General features: G+C 46.9%; 1 protein-coding gene across 2 annotated transcripts in view; it reads right to left on the reverse strand.

Annotated features, from left to right (window-relative positions):
* Nucleotides 1-1,687: 1,687 nt before the first annotated feature.
* Nucleotides 1,688-17,399, reverse strand: part of PIH1D1 (PIH1 domain containing 1) — a 31,400-nt gene continuing 15,688 nt past the window's right edge. For both annotated transcript variants that reach the window (XM_040415579.1, XM_040415580.1), the window contains 5 exons: nucleotides 17,082-17,178; nucleotides 9,878-9,925; nucleotides 9,678-9,768; nucleotides 3,762-3,905; nucleotides 1,688-1,924 (listed from right to left, as the gene is read on the reverse strand). In XM_040415579.1, coding sequence (XP_040271513.1) covers nucleotides 1,889-1,924; nucleotides 3,762-3,905; nucleotides 9,678-9,768; nucleotides 9,878-9,925; nucleotides 17,082-17,178 — 416 coding nt within the window. In that variant the 3' untranslated portion in view covers nucleotides 1,688-1,888. The remainder of the gene's footprint in view (nucleotides 1,925-3,761; nucleotides 3,906-9,677; nucleotides 9,769-9,877; nucleotides 9,926-17,081; nucleotides 17,179-17,399) is intronic.

Below are 17,399 nucleotides of genomic sequence, written 5' to 3' on the forward strand. Positions count from 1 at the left end.
TATATTTGAAAAAGTGAAAAATTTTTTTTTTTTTGCAAAAATTTCGGTCAATTTCGATTAATATCAAAAAAAGTTAAAATGTCAGCAGCAATGAAATACCACCAAATGAAAGCTCTATTAGTGAGAAGAAAAGGAAGTAAAATTCATTTGGGTGGTAAGTTGTATGACCGAGCAATAAACCGTGAAAGTAGTGTAGAATTGTAAAAAGTGGTCTGGTCATTAAGGGGGTTTAACTAGGGGAGCTGGGGTGGTTAAAGGGGTTGTCCGGGTTCAGAGCTGAACCCGGACATCCCTCCATTTTCACCCCGGCAGCCCCCCTGATGCTCTCCTTTGCCCTGCGCTAAATTGCGAAGGGCAAAAGCATTTTTAGAAGTTCCGGTGACGTACCGGGGCTCTCCATGGGGCTGACAGGAACCCCGGTGACGTAAAACGGCTAGGGCAGAGCTAAAGCCCGCCCTCAGAGCCGGTGACGTCACCGAACACACTGCCGGGCGGAAGTTACCGCCCGGCAGTGTGTTATTGAAAACAAAAGAGCCCGTGCCCTGCGTGATTTAGCGCAGGGCACGGGAGCGCATCGGAGCATGAGATGCTCCGATGCTAGCCTCAGGGGGGCTGTCTGGGTGAAAAAAAAGGGTATGTCCGGGTTCAGCTCTGAACCCGGATAACCCCTTTAACTTTTTTTTACGGTCCCTTGAAATAGTGCGATGTGACAATGCGGCCCCCAGAGCAAAAAAGGTTGTGCACCCCTGCTGTATGGCCTCCAGCACACGACCATATCCACTTTTGCAGTTCCCAAATCACGGATCCATAATAGACGAATAGCGGATGTGGGAATCCCGCATTTTCCTTTCTGCAGGTCCCGCAGTATGCTTCAAATGCCTATTCGTTTCTGCTAAATGGACAAGAATAAGACATGTTCTATTTTTTTTCTATTGAAAATAACGGGTCCACATCCAATCCGGATGGATTGGATGCGAACCAAAACTACAGTGTTGTGCATGAGGCCTAAATTAAACAGGAGTTCAGGAAGAATAAAAAAAAAAGCACGAGTCCACACACTGAAATAATATTCAGTAGAAACTGTTGGAATGACTTTCATCTCCCCTGGAATTTAGCAGCTATGGTATTTCTTAAAGGGCATCTGCCAGCAGATATACACCCATGAAACTGGCTAATCTGCTACATGCACGCTTGGCAGCTGAAGGCATCTGTGTTGGATCAATGTTCATATGTGCCCGCATTTTTGGGGGAAAATAATGAAGTTTTAACATACGCAAATGAAGCTCTAGGAGCAACAGGTGTGTTACCATTACACCTAGAGGCACTGTCAAGGTGCAGTGGACATGGCAGTTGCAGAGAGAGCAGAGCCTCTAGGTGTAATGGCAATGCCCCCATTGCTCCTAGAGGCTCATCTGCATATATTAAACACAGAAGCCTTCAGCTGCCAAGTGCACATACAGCAGGTCAGCCAGTTTCATAGGTACAAACCTGCTGACAGATGCCCTTTAACGTATCATCTGTCATTAAAACCAGGCATGTGAACCCGATGCAACAAAAATCTGCAGCAAAGTCCAGTACAATTTTTGTGAATGGCTTTTCTGAAACCCCATTCCAACGTACTGGAATTGCCAATGCAGATTTGAGAGCCTGCCCCACAGAGGGGAATATACTGCAAATCTATGTCTGAAATTGTTAGAGAGAAGTACAACAATAGAAGATGCGTTAAATAAAAAGCAAAACTTTATTCTGGTGTCGCAGTGTAGTCCAAACCAAAATGACAGCCTTTCAGTACTTGACACAGACGTGAACAGTCATGAAACAGCAATACCCTTGTTGGATCCACTGGATCTATATGGAGGAGCTGTTTCCACGGTGGAGCTTCCCATGGCTATGCTGGCTGGACTGGCATTGTGATAGTCAGCACCTGAAATATACAGTGAAGACAATATCATATACACAGAAGAACATGTTGAATCTCGGTATACACAAAGACAGCGATACCCCATATACAGTACAGGCCAAAAGTTTGGACACACCTTCTCATTCAAAGAGTTTTCTTTATTTTCATGACTATGGAAATTGTAGATTCACACTGAAGGCATCAAAACTATGAATTAACACATGTGGAATTATATACATAACAAACAAGTGTGAAACAACTGAAAATATGTCATATTCTAGGTTCTTCAAAGTAGCCACCTTTTGCTTTGATTACTGCTTTGCACACTCTTGGCATTCTCTTGATGAGCTTCAAGAGGTAGTCCCCTGAAATGGTTTTCACTTCACAGGTGTGCCCTGTCAGGTTTAATAAGTGGGATTTCTTGCCTTATAAATGGGGTTGGGACCATCAGTGGCGTAGAGGAGAAGTCAGGTGGATACACAGCTGATAGTCCTACTGAATAGACTGTTAGAATTTGTATTATGGCAAGAAAAAAGCAGTTAAGTAAAGAAAAACTAGTGGCCATCATTACTTTAAGAAATGAAGGTCAGTCAGTCAGCCCAAAAATTGGGAAAACTTTGAAAGTAAGGGCCATTTGACCATGAAGGAGAGTGATGGGGTGCTGCGCCAGATAACCTGGCCTCCACAGTCACCGGACCTGAACCCAATCGAGATGGTTTGGGGTGAGCTGGACCGCAGAGTGAAGGCAAAAGGGCCAACAAGTGCTAAGCATCTCTGGGAACTCCTTCAAGAATGTTGGAAGACCATTTCAGGGGACTACCTCTTGAAGCTCATCAAGAGAATGCCAAGAGTGTGCAAAGCAGTAATCAAAACAAAAGGTGGCTACTTTGAAGAACCTAGAATATGACATATTTTCAGTTTTTTCACACTTGTTTGTTATGTATATAATTCCACATGTGTTAATTCATAGTTTTGATGCCTTCATAGTCATGAAAATAAAGAAAACTCTTTGAATGAGAAGGTGTGTCCAAACTTTTGGTCTGTACTGTACATGCATGCTCGCACTGGAGAGGAAACGATATGTACGACCAGATTGAATATCTTAACCCTTTAGTGACCAGCCTGTTTTAGGCTTTAATGAGCAAGCAATTCCCCCCCCCCATCGTCTTCCTGGAGCTCTCTATCTAAATTCTGCACACACTCTTTTAACCGGCGTCATTTGTAGAATATGGACTTCCAATGTGTGAAATTATTAATTGGGAGGGAAGCTGCATTATTTGGTGGAGGAAAGGCTTTCAGCCAGCGTTTTGAAATCAGCTCAGATTTTTCCAATTGGAAGGGGTTTATGTAATATATCAATTTACTCAGAGACACCCTGGAAGTGTCAGTTTTGACCTACTGTATCTTTACCCGTTTAGTTGAGATGCAAAAGTTTCCTGAAGTGTTTTACATGACATGTTCGATGTGTCCATCATTCTGCTGGCTGCACATGGTAAACACAGTGAAACATTGAAGAACTGCAGGTGATACTTCAGGATTCTCCATTTAGGGTGAGCCATATTAGAAGTCAATTTTCTACAAATGACACCAGTTAAAGGGGTGCGCCCAGACTTTTGCCTCACCCTGTATATACGTTACCATTATGCAATGACTGAATTGTGCTCTAGTATAATGTTACCTGGAGTAGAGCTTGCACATAAAAGTAAATGTCTCAACTGCAATATTTTAAATAACTGGGTTTCCCAAGATTTAAACGTATTACTTTATCTCCAGTAAAACGTTGTGAAATTCAATAGTAAAATATTCTTGCTCCTTTTCACCAGAGGCCTATAAAACGCCCTCCCCTCTACTGCTGTCTCACCTTAGTGTCCTTGTTGAACTGGGCCCCACTTTGCTCTTGGATTATATTATAAGGAATGAAGATGTCTAGATGATACAAATCAGGGCGTCCAACCAACAGAATCCTGTCTTCACCCAGGTCGAGTACAAGAGATCGACTAGAAGACTAAAAATAGGAAAACAGATTACTAATATTACTAAAGCTGATCCAACCGATTTACACGAGGGCTCCACCACAACTTGTCTTGTGACGTTTCTCATCCATAAGAAAACACTAAAGTCACATACAACCGCTAAGGGTTTTTTAGAAAATGGCATTCATTATGCGCAAAAAATGACATGATATCCTTAATCTGCGTGTCAGTACCAGGACGGCAATGCCAAATTTGTACAGTTTTTAATATTTTTTACGGCTATTTTTTATTTTTTTTTAAACCTTTTTTGCACTGCCATTTTCTGTCAAATTGTGGACCTTTATTTCTTTTTTTGTTGTTATGGCGTTCAACACACAGTTAAGATATTTTAATCGTTTGGACATTTTCAGACGCAGTGATACCTGTTATGTTAATTTTTTATCGTTTATTTTTATATGTAAAACTAGGAATGATTTGAATTTAATATTTTTGTTTAACTTTACTTTTTTCACATTTAAACTGTAATTTTTAGCCCCCTTAGGGGACTTGAATATGCAATCTTCTGATCGCTTCCCCTGTAGACTGCAACAGCAGTCTATGAGATTCTGGCAGGCATCAGGCTTGGCTTTTCAGGCAGTTAGCCATGACAGGTCTAGGAACCTTCACAAGTCCCCAGGCTGTCACTGCAACCGATTGGACCCCTGCTATCTTGCCATGGGGGCACTGATCGGAGGACAGAGGGAGCACCCTGTCTAACCCCACAGATGCCGCGGCAGCATGTGAGGGGTTAAATGACCAGGATCTGCATCATTGTCGATCCTGGTCACTGCTGGAGGGTGCCTGCTGTATTAGGGCTGTTTCACACGAGCGAGTCCATTGCGGGAATCCCGCTCCGTGTGAGAGTGTGATCCTCTGCTCTGGACTTGCAGGAGCGCACGGCATTATCATGATTTATAATGCTATGTGTCTCTGCATGGCCTTTTTTCCACAGAATCATACTGACATAAAGCTGTCAGTATGATTCTGTAGAAATAAGGTCAAGCAGAGACACATAGCATTATAAATCATGATAATGCCGTGCGCTCCTGCAAGTCCAGAGCAGAGGATCACACTCTCACACGGAGCGGGATTCCCGCAATGGACTCGCTCGTGTGAAACAGCCCTTATACAGCTGGTACCTGCCACATATGGAGCAAGCTCAGCATGTAAGCTCGATCCATACATTCCCTTAACACCAATCGCGTATATGATTACATGTTAAGTGCTTAATGCAATTTTATTTTTTATTTTTTTTAAAGTAAAAACTGTTTTATTGGGCAACTAAATAAATTTCATTCAGCTCCAACTTTTAATTGCAGCACAATTGCAAGTTACAGCTTCATGGCTTCCCTATGAGTAATAAATGTGCTTGATAATTAAAAGAACATCTACAGGGGGGATTTTTGTGATCAAAGATTGTCCACAATTTTTTATCCTTATGGGAGGGGGGGGGGGGGGGGGGGAATAAAGAAATTTTGGTTTTGCCTTGGTCGCTTCAACCCACAATTTTATAATATACCATTGCGTAACTAAGAGAGAGTTATTGTGAGGCCTAAAGACACGTTGGGGGAAATTTCTCAATACTATTACAGGATGCATAATCTTAACCACCTCAGCCCCCATGGCTTAAACACCCTGAAAGACCAGGCCACTTTTTACACTTCTGACCTACCCTACTTTCACCGTTTATTGCTCGGTCATGCAACTTACCACCCAAATGAATTTTACCTCCTTTTCTTCTCACTAATAGAGCTTTCATTTGGTGGTATTTCATTGCTGCTGACATTTTTACTTTTTTTGTTATTAATCGAAATTTAACGATTTTTTTTGCAAAAAAATGACATTTTTCACTTTCAGATCCATATATAAATTTTGCTCTAAATTTATTGTTCTACATGTCTTTGATAAAAAAAAAATGTTTGGGTAAAAGTTATAGCGTTTACAAACTATGGTACAAAAATGTGAATTTCCGCTTTTTGAAGCAGCTCTGACTTTCTGAGCACCTGTCATGTTTCCTGAGGTTCTACAATGGCCAGACAGTACAAATACCCCACAAATGACCCCATTTCGGAAAGTAGAAACCCTAAGGTATTCGCTGATGGGCATAGTGAGTTCATAGAACTTTTTATTTTTTGTCACAAGTTAGCGGAAAATGATGATTTTTTTTTTTTTTTTTTCTTACAAAGTCTCATATTCCACTAACTTGTGACAAAAAATAAAAACTTCTATGAACTCACTATGCCCATCAGCGAATACCTTGGGGTCTCTTCTTTCCAAAATGGGGTCACTTGTGGGGTAGTTAGACTGCCCTGGCATTCTAGGGGCCCAAATGTGTGGTAAGGAGTTTGAAATCAAATTCTGTAAAAAATGACCAGTGAAATCCGAAAGGTGCTCTTTGTAATGTGGGCCCCTTTGCCCACCTAGGCTGCAAAAAAGTGCCACACATGTGGTATCGCCGTACTCGGGAGAAGTTGGGGAATGTGTTTTGGGGTGTCATTTTACATATACCCATGCTGGGTGAGATAAATATCTTGGTCAAATGCCAACTTTGTATAAAAAAAATGGAAAAGTTGTCTTTTGCCAAGATATTTCTCTCACCCAGCATGGGTATATGTAAAATGACACCCCAAAACACATTCCCCAACTTCTCCTGAGTACGGCGATACCACATGTCTGACACTTTTTTGCAGCCTAGATGCGCAAAGGGGCCCACATTCCTTTTATGAGGGCATTTTTAGACATTTGGATCCCAGACTTCTTCTCACGCTTTAGGGCCCCTAGAATGCCAGGGCAGTATAAATACAATATATCAAGGAAGAAAAAGAATACCGCAACAAGAGCCGCACATCTACAAAATTACAATTTATTTAGAAAACAGACACGACATAAAAAAATGTAAAATCGTTGTGTACAACAGGTCTGGGCCATGTAAGCCGTGTATCGGCGCATGCCCATCTGAATCACCACCAATTCATATATGAACCCCCACATCCATCAACATATAATGATATAAAGTGCATGAAATCCATCAACAATGAATAAGAATAAAAGTACTTATCATAGAAATGGCATGATGGGGGGTGTCTGTGGCGGTCAGAACAGAAGCCCAACGCGTATCGCCAGACTTGCTGGCTTCCTCAGGAGTGCCTGATTCCTAATGGCCAATCATCAAGTATATATATACAAAATAATCACATAATAATGTGTTGTACCTGTGAACTGATCCCAGATGGAGAGAGGGGGCGGTGACCACCTCATTATCCTGGAGAGACAGAGGGGCGCATGGGGAAATCTCCCACGATGCACATATAAAATGATTATAAGGAGCGAACGGCGTCTGGATGTGCCGTCCGCGCATGCGCCCATCCAAGCCGGCCCGTGCTGCGTTCCAAAGACCGGATGTAGCAGCACGCACCAGCTCACAGGGCTCCCACTGCGTGTCAGCAGTCGGAAGTGACGTAGATCACAGGGTATGCCGCGGCGGGGAGGGCTGCCGATGCACACAGAGCAAATGAAAGAAAAAGGGAGGAAAGGACAAACTTATCAGGGTAGACGCAACATATAAGTTACAATGGACAGTAGATCAGGAAAAAAATCTGGAAATATAGCCAAAAACGCAAAATTGAGAAAAAAAGATAAGACAAATGTCAATCCAGAGAGAGACATAATGAAAGCGCAGAGTAAAAAATATAAAGTAGTCTAAAAGACACACAAGAAAAGTGACCCTAGAATGCCAGGGCAGTATAAATACCCCACATGTGACCCCATTTTGGAAAGAAGACACCCCAAGGTATTCAATGAGGGGCATGGCGAGTTCATAGAAACTTTTTTTTTTTGGCACAAGTTAGCGGAAATTGATTTTATTTATTTTTTTCTCACAAAGACTCCCTTTCTGCTAACTTGGGACAAAAATTTAAATCTTTCATGGACTCAATATGCCCCTCACGGAATACCTGGGGGTGTCTTCTTTCCGAAATGGGGTCACATGTGGGGTATTTATACTGCCCTGGCATTCTAGGGGCCCTAAAGCGTGAGAAGAAGTCTGGAATATAAATGTCTAAAAAATTTTACGCATTTGGATTCCGTGAGGGGCATGGTGAGTTCATGTGAGATTTTATTTTTTGACACAAGTTAGTGGAATATGAGACTTTGTAAGAAAAAAATATATAATTTCCGCTAACTTGGGCCAAAAAAATGTCTGAATGGAGCCTTACAGGGGGGTGATCAATGACAGGGGGGTAATCAATGACAGGGGGGTAATCAATGACAGGGGGGTAATCAATGACAGGGGGGTAATCAATGACAGGGGGGTAATCAATGACAGGGGGGTAATCAATGACAGGGGGGTAATCAATGACAGGGGGGTAATCAATGACAGGGGGGTAATCAATGACAGGGGGGTAATCAATGACAGGGGGGTAATCAATGACAGGGGGGTAATCAATGACAGGGGGGTAATCAATGACAGGGGGGTAATCAATGACAGGGGGGTAATCAATGACAGGGGGGAAATCAATGACAGGGGGGAAATCAATGACAGGGGGGTGATCAGGGAGTCTATATGGGGTGATCACCACAGTCATTGATCACGCCCCTGTAAGGCTCCATTCAGACGTCCGTATGCGTTTTGCGGATCCGATCCATCTATCAGTGGATCCGTAAAAATCATACGGACATCTGAATGGAGCTTTACAGGGGTGTGATCAATGACAGGGGGGTAATCAATGACAGGGGGGTAATCAATGACAGGGGGGTAATCAATGACAGGGGGGTAATCAGGGAGTCTATATGGGGTGATCACCACAGTCATTGATCAAGGCCCTGTAAGGCTCCATTCAGACGTTCGTATGCGTTTTGCGGATCCGATCCATCTATCAGTGGATCCGTAAAAATCATGCGGACATCTGAATGGAGCTTTACAGGGGTGTGATCAATGACAGGGGGGTAATCAATGACAGGGGGGTAATCAGGGAGTCTATATGGGGTGATCACCACAGTCATTGATCACGCCCCTGTAAGGCTCCATTCAGACGTCCGTATGCGTTTTGCGGATCCGATCCATCTATCAGTGGATCCGTAAAAATCATGCGGACATCTGAATGGAGCTTTACAGGGGGGTGATCAATGACAGGGGGGTGATCAGGGAGTCTATATGGGGTGATCAGGGGTGATCAAGGGTGAATAAGGGGTTAATAAGTGACAGGGGGGGGGGGGGTGTAGTGTAGTGGTGCAACATATTACTGAGCTGCCTGTGTCCTCTGGTGGTCGATCCAAACAAAGGAGACCACCAGAGGACCAGGTAGCAGGTATATTAGACGCTGTTATCAAAACAGTGTCTAATATACCTGTTAGGGGTTAAAAAAATCACATCTCCAGCCTGCCAGCGAACGATCGCCGCTGGCAGGCTGGAGATCCACTCGCTTACCTTCCGACCCTGTGAACGCGCGCGCCTGTGTGCGCGCGTTCACAGGAAATCTCGCGTCTCGCAAGATGACGCGTAGATGCGTGACTGTGCGCAGGGATGCCACCTCCGGAACGCGAATCTGCGTTAGGCGGTCCGGAGGTGGTTAAAGTAGCACGCAAAAAATTTTGGAAAAATCGGAGAAAACTTAAGAACTTTGTTCAATTCATCTTTGAGGAGGTTTTATCACCCTTAATAACTTCATGGCAATGACCACTTTAAGTAATGCGACGAGAAAGGCACTGGCATGACTATATGCAATATATAAAAGTTACACTATTAAGCCACAATTGTAAATTCTCACCAATTTAGGTAGGGAGATTTCAGCCACCAGAAAATGAGGGTGTCCTTCAGGAGGTTCTGCCACAATTGTGTAATCTGGTTTTACTGGTGAACTGAAATGGGGGGGACACAAAAAATTATTTCTAGAAGTCTAGAAAATGTGAAGAAATCAATGGATTCTAAATAACAGATAGATATATCAAACTACACAATAACACAAACCTTTCAACTTCCGAGATGAGGGGCTTGCTTGGAGTGAACTGGGAGGAACTGGAAAGCAGAAACACAAGAAACCTTAAGAAATCTATAGTCATTGCGACAGCAAATGAAAAAAATAAAAAACGAGATTTTTGTATAACTTACCAGTAAAATCTCTTTCTCGCTCTTCCTTGGGGGACACAGGAAACCTTGGGGACACAGGAAACCTTGGGTATAGCTCATCTCCATAGGAGGCGTGACACTAAGTGAAAGACTGTTAAGCCCCTCCTCCAGCAGCTATACCCTCAGCCTGGAGCGAGCGACTACCAGTTATGTGCCCAAGTAGTTAAAACAAAGGCAAGGATCAACCAAATTAACACCAACAAGTCAAAACTCCCGTCAGGGCAACCAAAACAATGGGTGGGTGCTGTGTCCCCCAAGGAAGAGCGAGAAAGAGATTTTACTGGTAAGTTATACAAAAATCTCGTTTTCTCGCCCAATTCCTTGGGGGACACAGGAAACCTTGGGACGTTCAAAAGCAGTCCACAAATAGGGAGGGACCACAACCCAAGAAGAATTAAAGCACCATAGGCATTAAGGCACCACCGCCTGCAAGATCAGGCGGCCCAAAGCAGCATCCGCCGATGCATAAGTGTTCACCTTGTAGAACTTGGTGAAGGTGTGCAAAGAAGACCAGGTGGCCGCCTTACACAATTGTTCAGCCGAAGCTCGATTTCGCTGAGCCCAGGAAGCCCCGACCGCTCTGGTAGAATGAGCGGTAACACCAAAGGGCGGTTCCCTGCCCTTAGCACGGTAAGCCTCAGCAATAGCCATCTTGATGAAGCGGGCAATAACCACTTTAGATGCCGCCAGCCCCCTGCGCGGACCCTCCGGAACCACAAATAGAGAATCCGAGCGCCGAAAGGGTCTAGTTACATCCAAGTAGATCCTCAGAGCCCTAACAACATCCAGACGGTGAAGATCCCGTTCCCGAGGATGAGACGGGGACGGGCACAGAGAAGGAAGGACAATATCTTCATTCAGGTGAAAAGCGGACACCACCTTTGGAAGGAAATCCGGAACCGGGCGGAGAACCACCTTGTCCTGGTGAAAAACCAAGAGGGGTTCTACGCAAGAAAGTGCCGCCAATTCAGACACACGCCGAAGAGACGTGATGGCAACGAGGAAAAAAACTTTGCAAGACAACAAGCGAAGGGAAACCCTGCGCAGAGGCTCGAAAGGAGAAGATTGGAGAGCCGTCAGCACAACATTAAGATCCCAAGATGGAACGGGAGCGCGATACGGGGGAGCATAGTGAGCAACCCCCTGAAGAAAAGTCTTAACTGGACCGAGCGGAGCCAGAGGTCGCTGAAAAAGGATCGAAAGCGCTGAGATCTGACCCTTTAGGGTACTGAGACCCAAACCCAAGTCCAGACCAGACTGCAAGAAGGATAAAATCGTGGGGAGAGAAAACCGAAGGGGATGAACATCTAAGGTCTCGCAGAAATTCAAATAGGCCCGCCAGGTTCGGTAATAAATCCTGGACGATGCCGGTTTACGCGCACGAATCATGGTACGGACCACGTCAGCAGAAAACCCCCGCCGCGTTAGGACCGCGGTTTCAATAGCCACGCCGCTAAACGTAGCGACACTAAATGCTGGTGGAAGATCGGCCCTTGAGAGAGGAGGTCTTCTCTTAGAGGCAGAGGCAAGGGGGCGTCTGCCAGGAGCAACATAAGGTCGGCGTACCAAGGACGACGAGGCCAATCCGGGGCTATTAGGATCGCAGGCGTGCCCTCCGCCGCGATCTTCCGAAGGACTCGTGGAAGAAGAGGCAGGGGCGGAAAAACGTAGAGGAGAGAGAACTCCGTCCAGGGAAGGACGAGCGCGTCCGCGCCGCAAGCGTCCGGATCCTTGGTTCTGGCCATGAAGGTGGGGAGCTTGTGGTTGAATCTGGAGGCCATGAGATCCACGTCCGGACGACCCCAACGGAGGCAAAGAGACTCGAAGACGTCGGGGTGCAGAGACCACTCGCCCGGGTCGATCGTCGTCCGGCTGAGGAAATCCGCCGCCCAATTGTCCACTCCCGGGATGTAAATGGCCGAAATGGCTGGAACATGAACTTCCGCCCAGCGAAGGATTAGAGACACCTCCCTCATTGCCGCCGCGCTGCGAGTGCCCCCTTGATGATTTATGTATGCCACAGCCGTGGCATTGTCCGATTGGACACGAACAGGGTGACCCTGAAGCAGCGAAGTCCAATGCCGGAGTGAGAGGAGAACCGCCCTCAGCTCCAGAACGTTGATTGGCAGTTTGGACTCCGATGGAGACCAAGTGCCTTGTACGGACCGAGGAGGAAACACCCCCCCCCAACCCCGCAGACTGGCATCGGTGGTAATCACCAACCAAGTTATCGGTAGGAAGGACTTCCCTTGGAGAGGGGTCCGTAACCACCAGAGTAGAGAGGAGCGAACCTGGGGGGGGAAGGGGAAAGTGCTGATCCAGACTTTCCTGGGACTTGTCCCATGCGGACAGAATGGCAGTCTGAAAGGTGCGGGAGTGATACTGCGCGTAGGGGATTGCTTCGAAACAGGACACCATCTGTCCCAAGACCCGCATGCTGAACCGGAAGGAAGGACGGCGGTGGTTCAGAAGGCTCCGAACCGACCGATGAAGGAGCTGGCGCTTCTCTGACGGAAGCCGAACCTCCGCTGCATCTGTATCCAGCAGCATCCCCAGAAAGATCAGTTGCCTGGATGGAACAAGAGCGGATTTGGGAAGATTGATAATCCAACCGAACCGGCGTAAGGTTTGTAGCGAGAGGTCCACACTGGCAGATGTCAGTGACAGAGAGGGTGCCTTGATAAGGAGATCGTCCAAATATGGAAGAAGAAAAACTCCCCTGGAACGAAGTAAGGCGAGGACAGGGGCTAGGACCTTTGTGAAAACGCGAGGGGCCGTCGCCAGCCCGAAGGGGAGGGCAACGAACTGGTAGTGGTCGGACCCCACTGCAAAGCGCAGAAAGCACTGATGACACCGAGCGATTGGAATATGAAGGTAGGCGTCCTGGATGTCGATAGAGGCCAGGAACTCCCCTTTTTCCAGAGAGGCCACCACCGACCTGAGAGACTCCATCCGGAATCGCTGAAGACGAAGGTAACGGTTTAACCGTTTTAGATCCAGAATGGGACGAACCGAGCCTTCTTTTTTGGGGACCACAAAAAGGTTCGAATAGAACCCCTTGAATCTTTCTTCCATGGGAAACGGAGCGATGACCCCTTTGTCCAGAAGGGTGCGAGTGGCAGTAAAGAAATCGGCCGCCCCTTGGGGATCCCGGGGAACCCGGGAGCGAAAGAACCGAACTGGGGGGAGGGACGTAAACTCGAGTTTGTACCCGGAAGACACAACTTCGAGAGCCCAGGCGTCGGAGACGTGCGCCTGCCAGAAGTCCCTGAACAGGAAGAGACGTCCCCCCACCCGGGCGGGTGGGGGCGCACCTTCAGGTAGTGTTCTGCTTGGTCGCGGGAGGGCGAGCAGGCTGTGACTTGCGCCAGGAGGGCTGGGTCCGAAAAAAAGGTTTCTTACGTCTGTCTTGGACAGAGCTAGGGGATGGACCTGAAGAGGTGCGAGGTGCGGGAGCCCTGCGGGAAGACCTGAAGCGAGAAAAATTGGGACGGCCTCGAGTGGTGGTCGTAGTCCTAGATTGAGGAAGATGCGTACTCTTCCCCCCCGTGGCTTCGGATATGATTTCATCCAAGCGGGTCCCGAACAATCGAGAACCAGTAAAGGGAAGGCCAGTAAGAGACCGCTTTGACGTGGAGTCCGCCGTCCAAACTTTTAACCAAAGCTCCCTCCTGGCCGAAACGGCCAGGGCAGACGAACGGGCTATGAGAGCCCCCGCATCAAGGGATGCTTCACAGACGAATTTGCCGGCTTGAACGATAAGTTGGGCTAGAGCACGGAGGTCCTGAATAGGGACGTCGGATTCAAGCTCCTGATCCAGCTGAGAAGCCCACTCTGAAACCGCTTTTCCAGCCCAAGCGGAAGCAAAGACCGGCCGGAGGGCGGAACCGGAGGCTGCAAAGATACCTTTGGTAATGGCCTCTATACGGCGATCCTCAGTGGATTGTAAGGAAGAGCCATCAGCAACGGGAATAGCCGTGCTTTTTGCCAAACGGGTCACCGGGGGGTCGACTTTGGGTGGTGACGCCCAGTTTGTAATGCAATCCGCCGGGAATGGATAACAGATATCCAACTTCTTAGGCGGGGTAAAACGGGCATCAGGGCGGGCCCAGGCCTTGGAAACCACCGACGAGAAGTCAGTGTGGAGGGGAAAAACTGCAGACGTCTGTTTTTGGCGAAAAAAGGAAACACTGTTTTTTTCAGAATTAGGAGGATCATCGTGAATCTTAAAGGTATCACGAATATTGTTAATAAGATGGCCCACAGCAGAAGCCAGTTTTGAAGGCAAGGCCGAGTCCATATCACAATCTGAATCAACTAGTTCCCCTTCAGAGGGCATATCCTGTATCGAGGAAGGGCCCGACTGAGAGCGCACCCTTGGGGGTGATACTGAAGCATCCGAGGATGATAGGCGCTCCGCCCTAGACCGCTTCTGGGGTTGACGGGCTCTGGAGGTGTCGCCTGGAGAGAGGGACTCAGACGGGTCAGCTAAGATAGCGGACCCGGAGGGCCCAGCAGGGGAAATATCCGGCTGCGATAAGGGCAATACCTCTGCAAGGCGGCCCACAACGTTAGAGAGGCTGACCACAGCCTGGGAAAGGGATCTAGCCCAGTCAGGGGGATCCAATAGGCCAGGGGGTGACACAACAGATGGCGGACCCTGTAATGGGGCTTTGCAAGCCGAGCAATGCGGGTCAGGCTGCCCTTGAGGGAGGGGCGCCTTACATGCGGTGCAGGTGTGATACCAAGGACCGTCCGGCGCTGAGGGGTCAGACATGTTGGCTGAAGTAATATAAAAGCGTCCAGGCCAGAGGGCTGCAGAGCTAGAAAGGGTCAACAGTCCTACCAGGTCACAGTGGGAGCGGACGACAACAGCAGCGGCAACAGCAGCGGCAAATCCTGAGGTAAAACCTGAGGTAAAACCTGAGGTAAAACCTGAGGTAAAAACGATCCGTCCTGAGAGCAGGCACGAAGAGGAGGCGGGGCCAGCGAGGAGCGGGAAGAAAGACGTCCGCCCCCCCGACTGAATGTCTAACATGTACAGGAGAAGCGGAACGAAGCTCCGCCCCCCGCCGGAACTTTCGCGCGCGCGATTCAAACAAATATGCCGCCGAGAAAATATTGCCCCCCGACCACCTCCTTATACACCGGCGGCGAATGACACACCGGTAGCCGGCAAGAGAAGTCAGCCGGCAGCTGAACACAGCGGCAGCACTGGCCGAGATAACAAAAGGCGGCCCCACAAGGCCGCAGCACCTGAGGTAAACTTGTGCAGTAAACCCTCCCCCACGAGCACCGCTCCGTCCTGCTCCACACACAAGGGGGGGGAAGCCGACAGTAAGCCTTGTAATGTGACAAGGCTAGGCAGAGGGAACACAGAAGTTAAAACCTTAACAGGGGGGGGGGGGGGGGGGGGTTGGAACGGCTGCATAGCCACCTCACCAGTCGACGTTTTCACCCTCAGTCCATCCAGCAGGGACGCCCCTTCAGCCACTGGCACCGAAGTGGCAGGAAGCTGGAGAGGGGCTTGCAGGCGGGCGACCCTTGTGCTGGCGGGATGCAGGGGAGCTGGGCTGCCCTGGTCCTCCTTTTCTTCTGTGGGGGAGGCAGCAGTGCGGATAGCCGGCACTGGCGCAGCTCAACCCCGGGAAAACAGAGAGGTCTTTGCGACTCTGTTGTCCCTGTTGAAAAAAGGAAAAAAGTTGAAAATAATAAAAAGAGAAAAAATAAAATCTTTAGCAAAGACAGCTCTGCAGTGCAGAGAGTGTCTTGCCTCCTTGACACTAAGCAAAAAACTGGTAGTCGCTCGCTCCAGGCTGAGGGTATAGCTGCTGGAGGAGGGGCTTAACAGTCTTTCACTTAGTGTCACGCCTCCTATGGAGATGAGCTATACCCAAGGTTTCCTGTGTCCCCAAGGTTTCCTGTGTCCCCCAAGGAATTGGGCGAGAAAGGGGTTGTTTCACTATAAAAACCCCTTCTTAAAATGAAACTGCTATCTAAGCCCAAGATGGCTGCTATTATCACCAGGAGCTTTAGTTCTACAATGAGAAAACTTAAAATGTAACATTACGTGGTACCCATTCAAATGAATTGTTGTCCATGCAATACATAGATGAGCCAGACAACAGGAAGAGAGCCGTCGCTATCCACAAGCTCTCCACTCCGGCTCATAAAAAGGTTCCAGATGTTTAAAGGGGTTCTCCAGGAATTAAGAAAATTTAAATACTAAAATATTAGTTTATTATAAATATTTTCCCAAATACCTTTCATTAGTTATAATGTATTTTTTTGGCTAGGGAGAAATTAGGGGAAATAAAATGGCAGCATCCTATTAGTACACAAAAAACCTGTCCTAATCACACTGCAGGACACGTTACTTCACAACACTGACCTAAAAAGCTGCCTCATCCTCCTCTCTGCTCTGCTTGTCAGGGATTATGATCCTGAATACTACTTATAAGATCTTCAGCTGAACCTTTGTGGGAATGGAGACATGAAGTACAGAGAGGAGTGGAGGTGTGGATAATGATCAGTAGCACTTGTATGCAGTCTCCATTACCACAGTCTGTCCTGTCCGTCCTCTCTGTATTTCATGTCTCCTCATGAACTACATTCCTACAGAGATTCAACTGAAGTTCTTATCAGCTGTATTCAGGTTCATAATCCCTGACAAGTAAGAGAGGATAAGGCAGCTCTTTAGCTCAGTGTTGTTAGGTAACTTGTCCTGTGTTTGATTAGGACAGGTTTTCTATGTACTAATAGGAAGGCAGCCATTTTATTTCCCATAATGATTGCTCCCCAGACAAAACAAGCCATTATAACAAATGAAAGGTATTTGGGAACATATTTCTAATAAAACAATATTTAAGTATTTTCATTTTTTTAATTTCCGGAGAACCCCTTCAAATGCCCTTATAGGTAGAAGGATAGGGTGTGCCTAGCTGGTCTTTGATTGTCAAGTACTTGTACAGGTTTTCTCAAACTTTATATAGTCTGTTACAGAATATAAAGGGAAACAAAGAGTGCTAAATTGTGATTAGCTTACCTTGTGTCCATTTCCTGGATCATAGGTTTGGATTTTGTTCTGATATTCTGGTCAAGAATGGAGCCCATGAACTTCCGATTCTTCAGCATTCTCCATTCTAAAGGGGAACCACAGATAATCACCTACTTTATAGTACTTTGCTTTACATGGGGTGAGCTGCACTAGGAAGAAAAATTGGACCCCTTTTGTCATAAACAAGAAAAACCAAGCCATTCAGGTAGTAACATACAATGAAACAAAACTCAGGTCTATAAAGTTCAACCTTTCTTAAATCAATTATACAACATTGTTAGATTAATTATAACCCTCAGTGCCATG

This window comes from Bufo bufo, chromosome 1, assembly GCF_905171765.1.
Source record: "Bufo bufo chromosome 1, aBufBuf1.1, whole genome shotgun sequence".
NCBI classification, from domain to species: domain Eukaryota; kingdom Metazoa; phylum Chordata; class Amphibia; order Anura; family Bufonidae; genus Bufo; species Bufo bufo.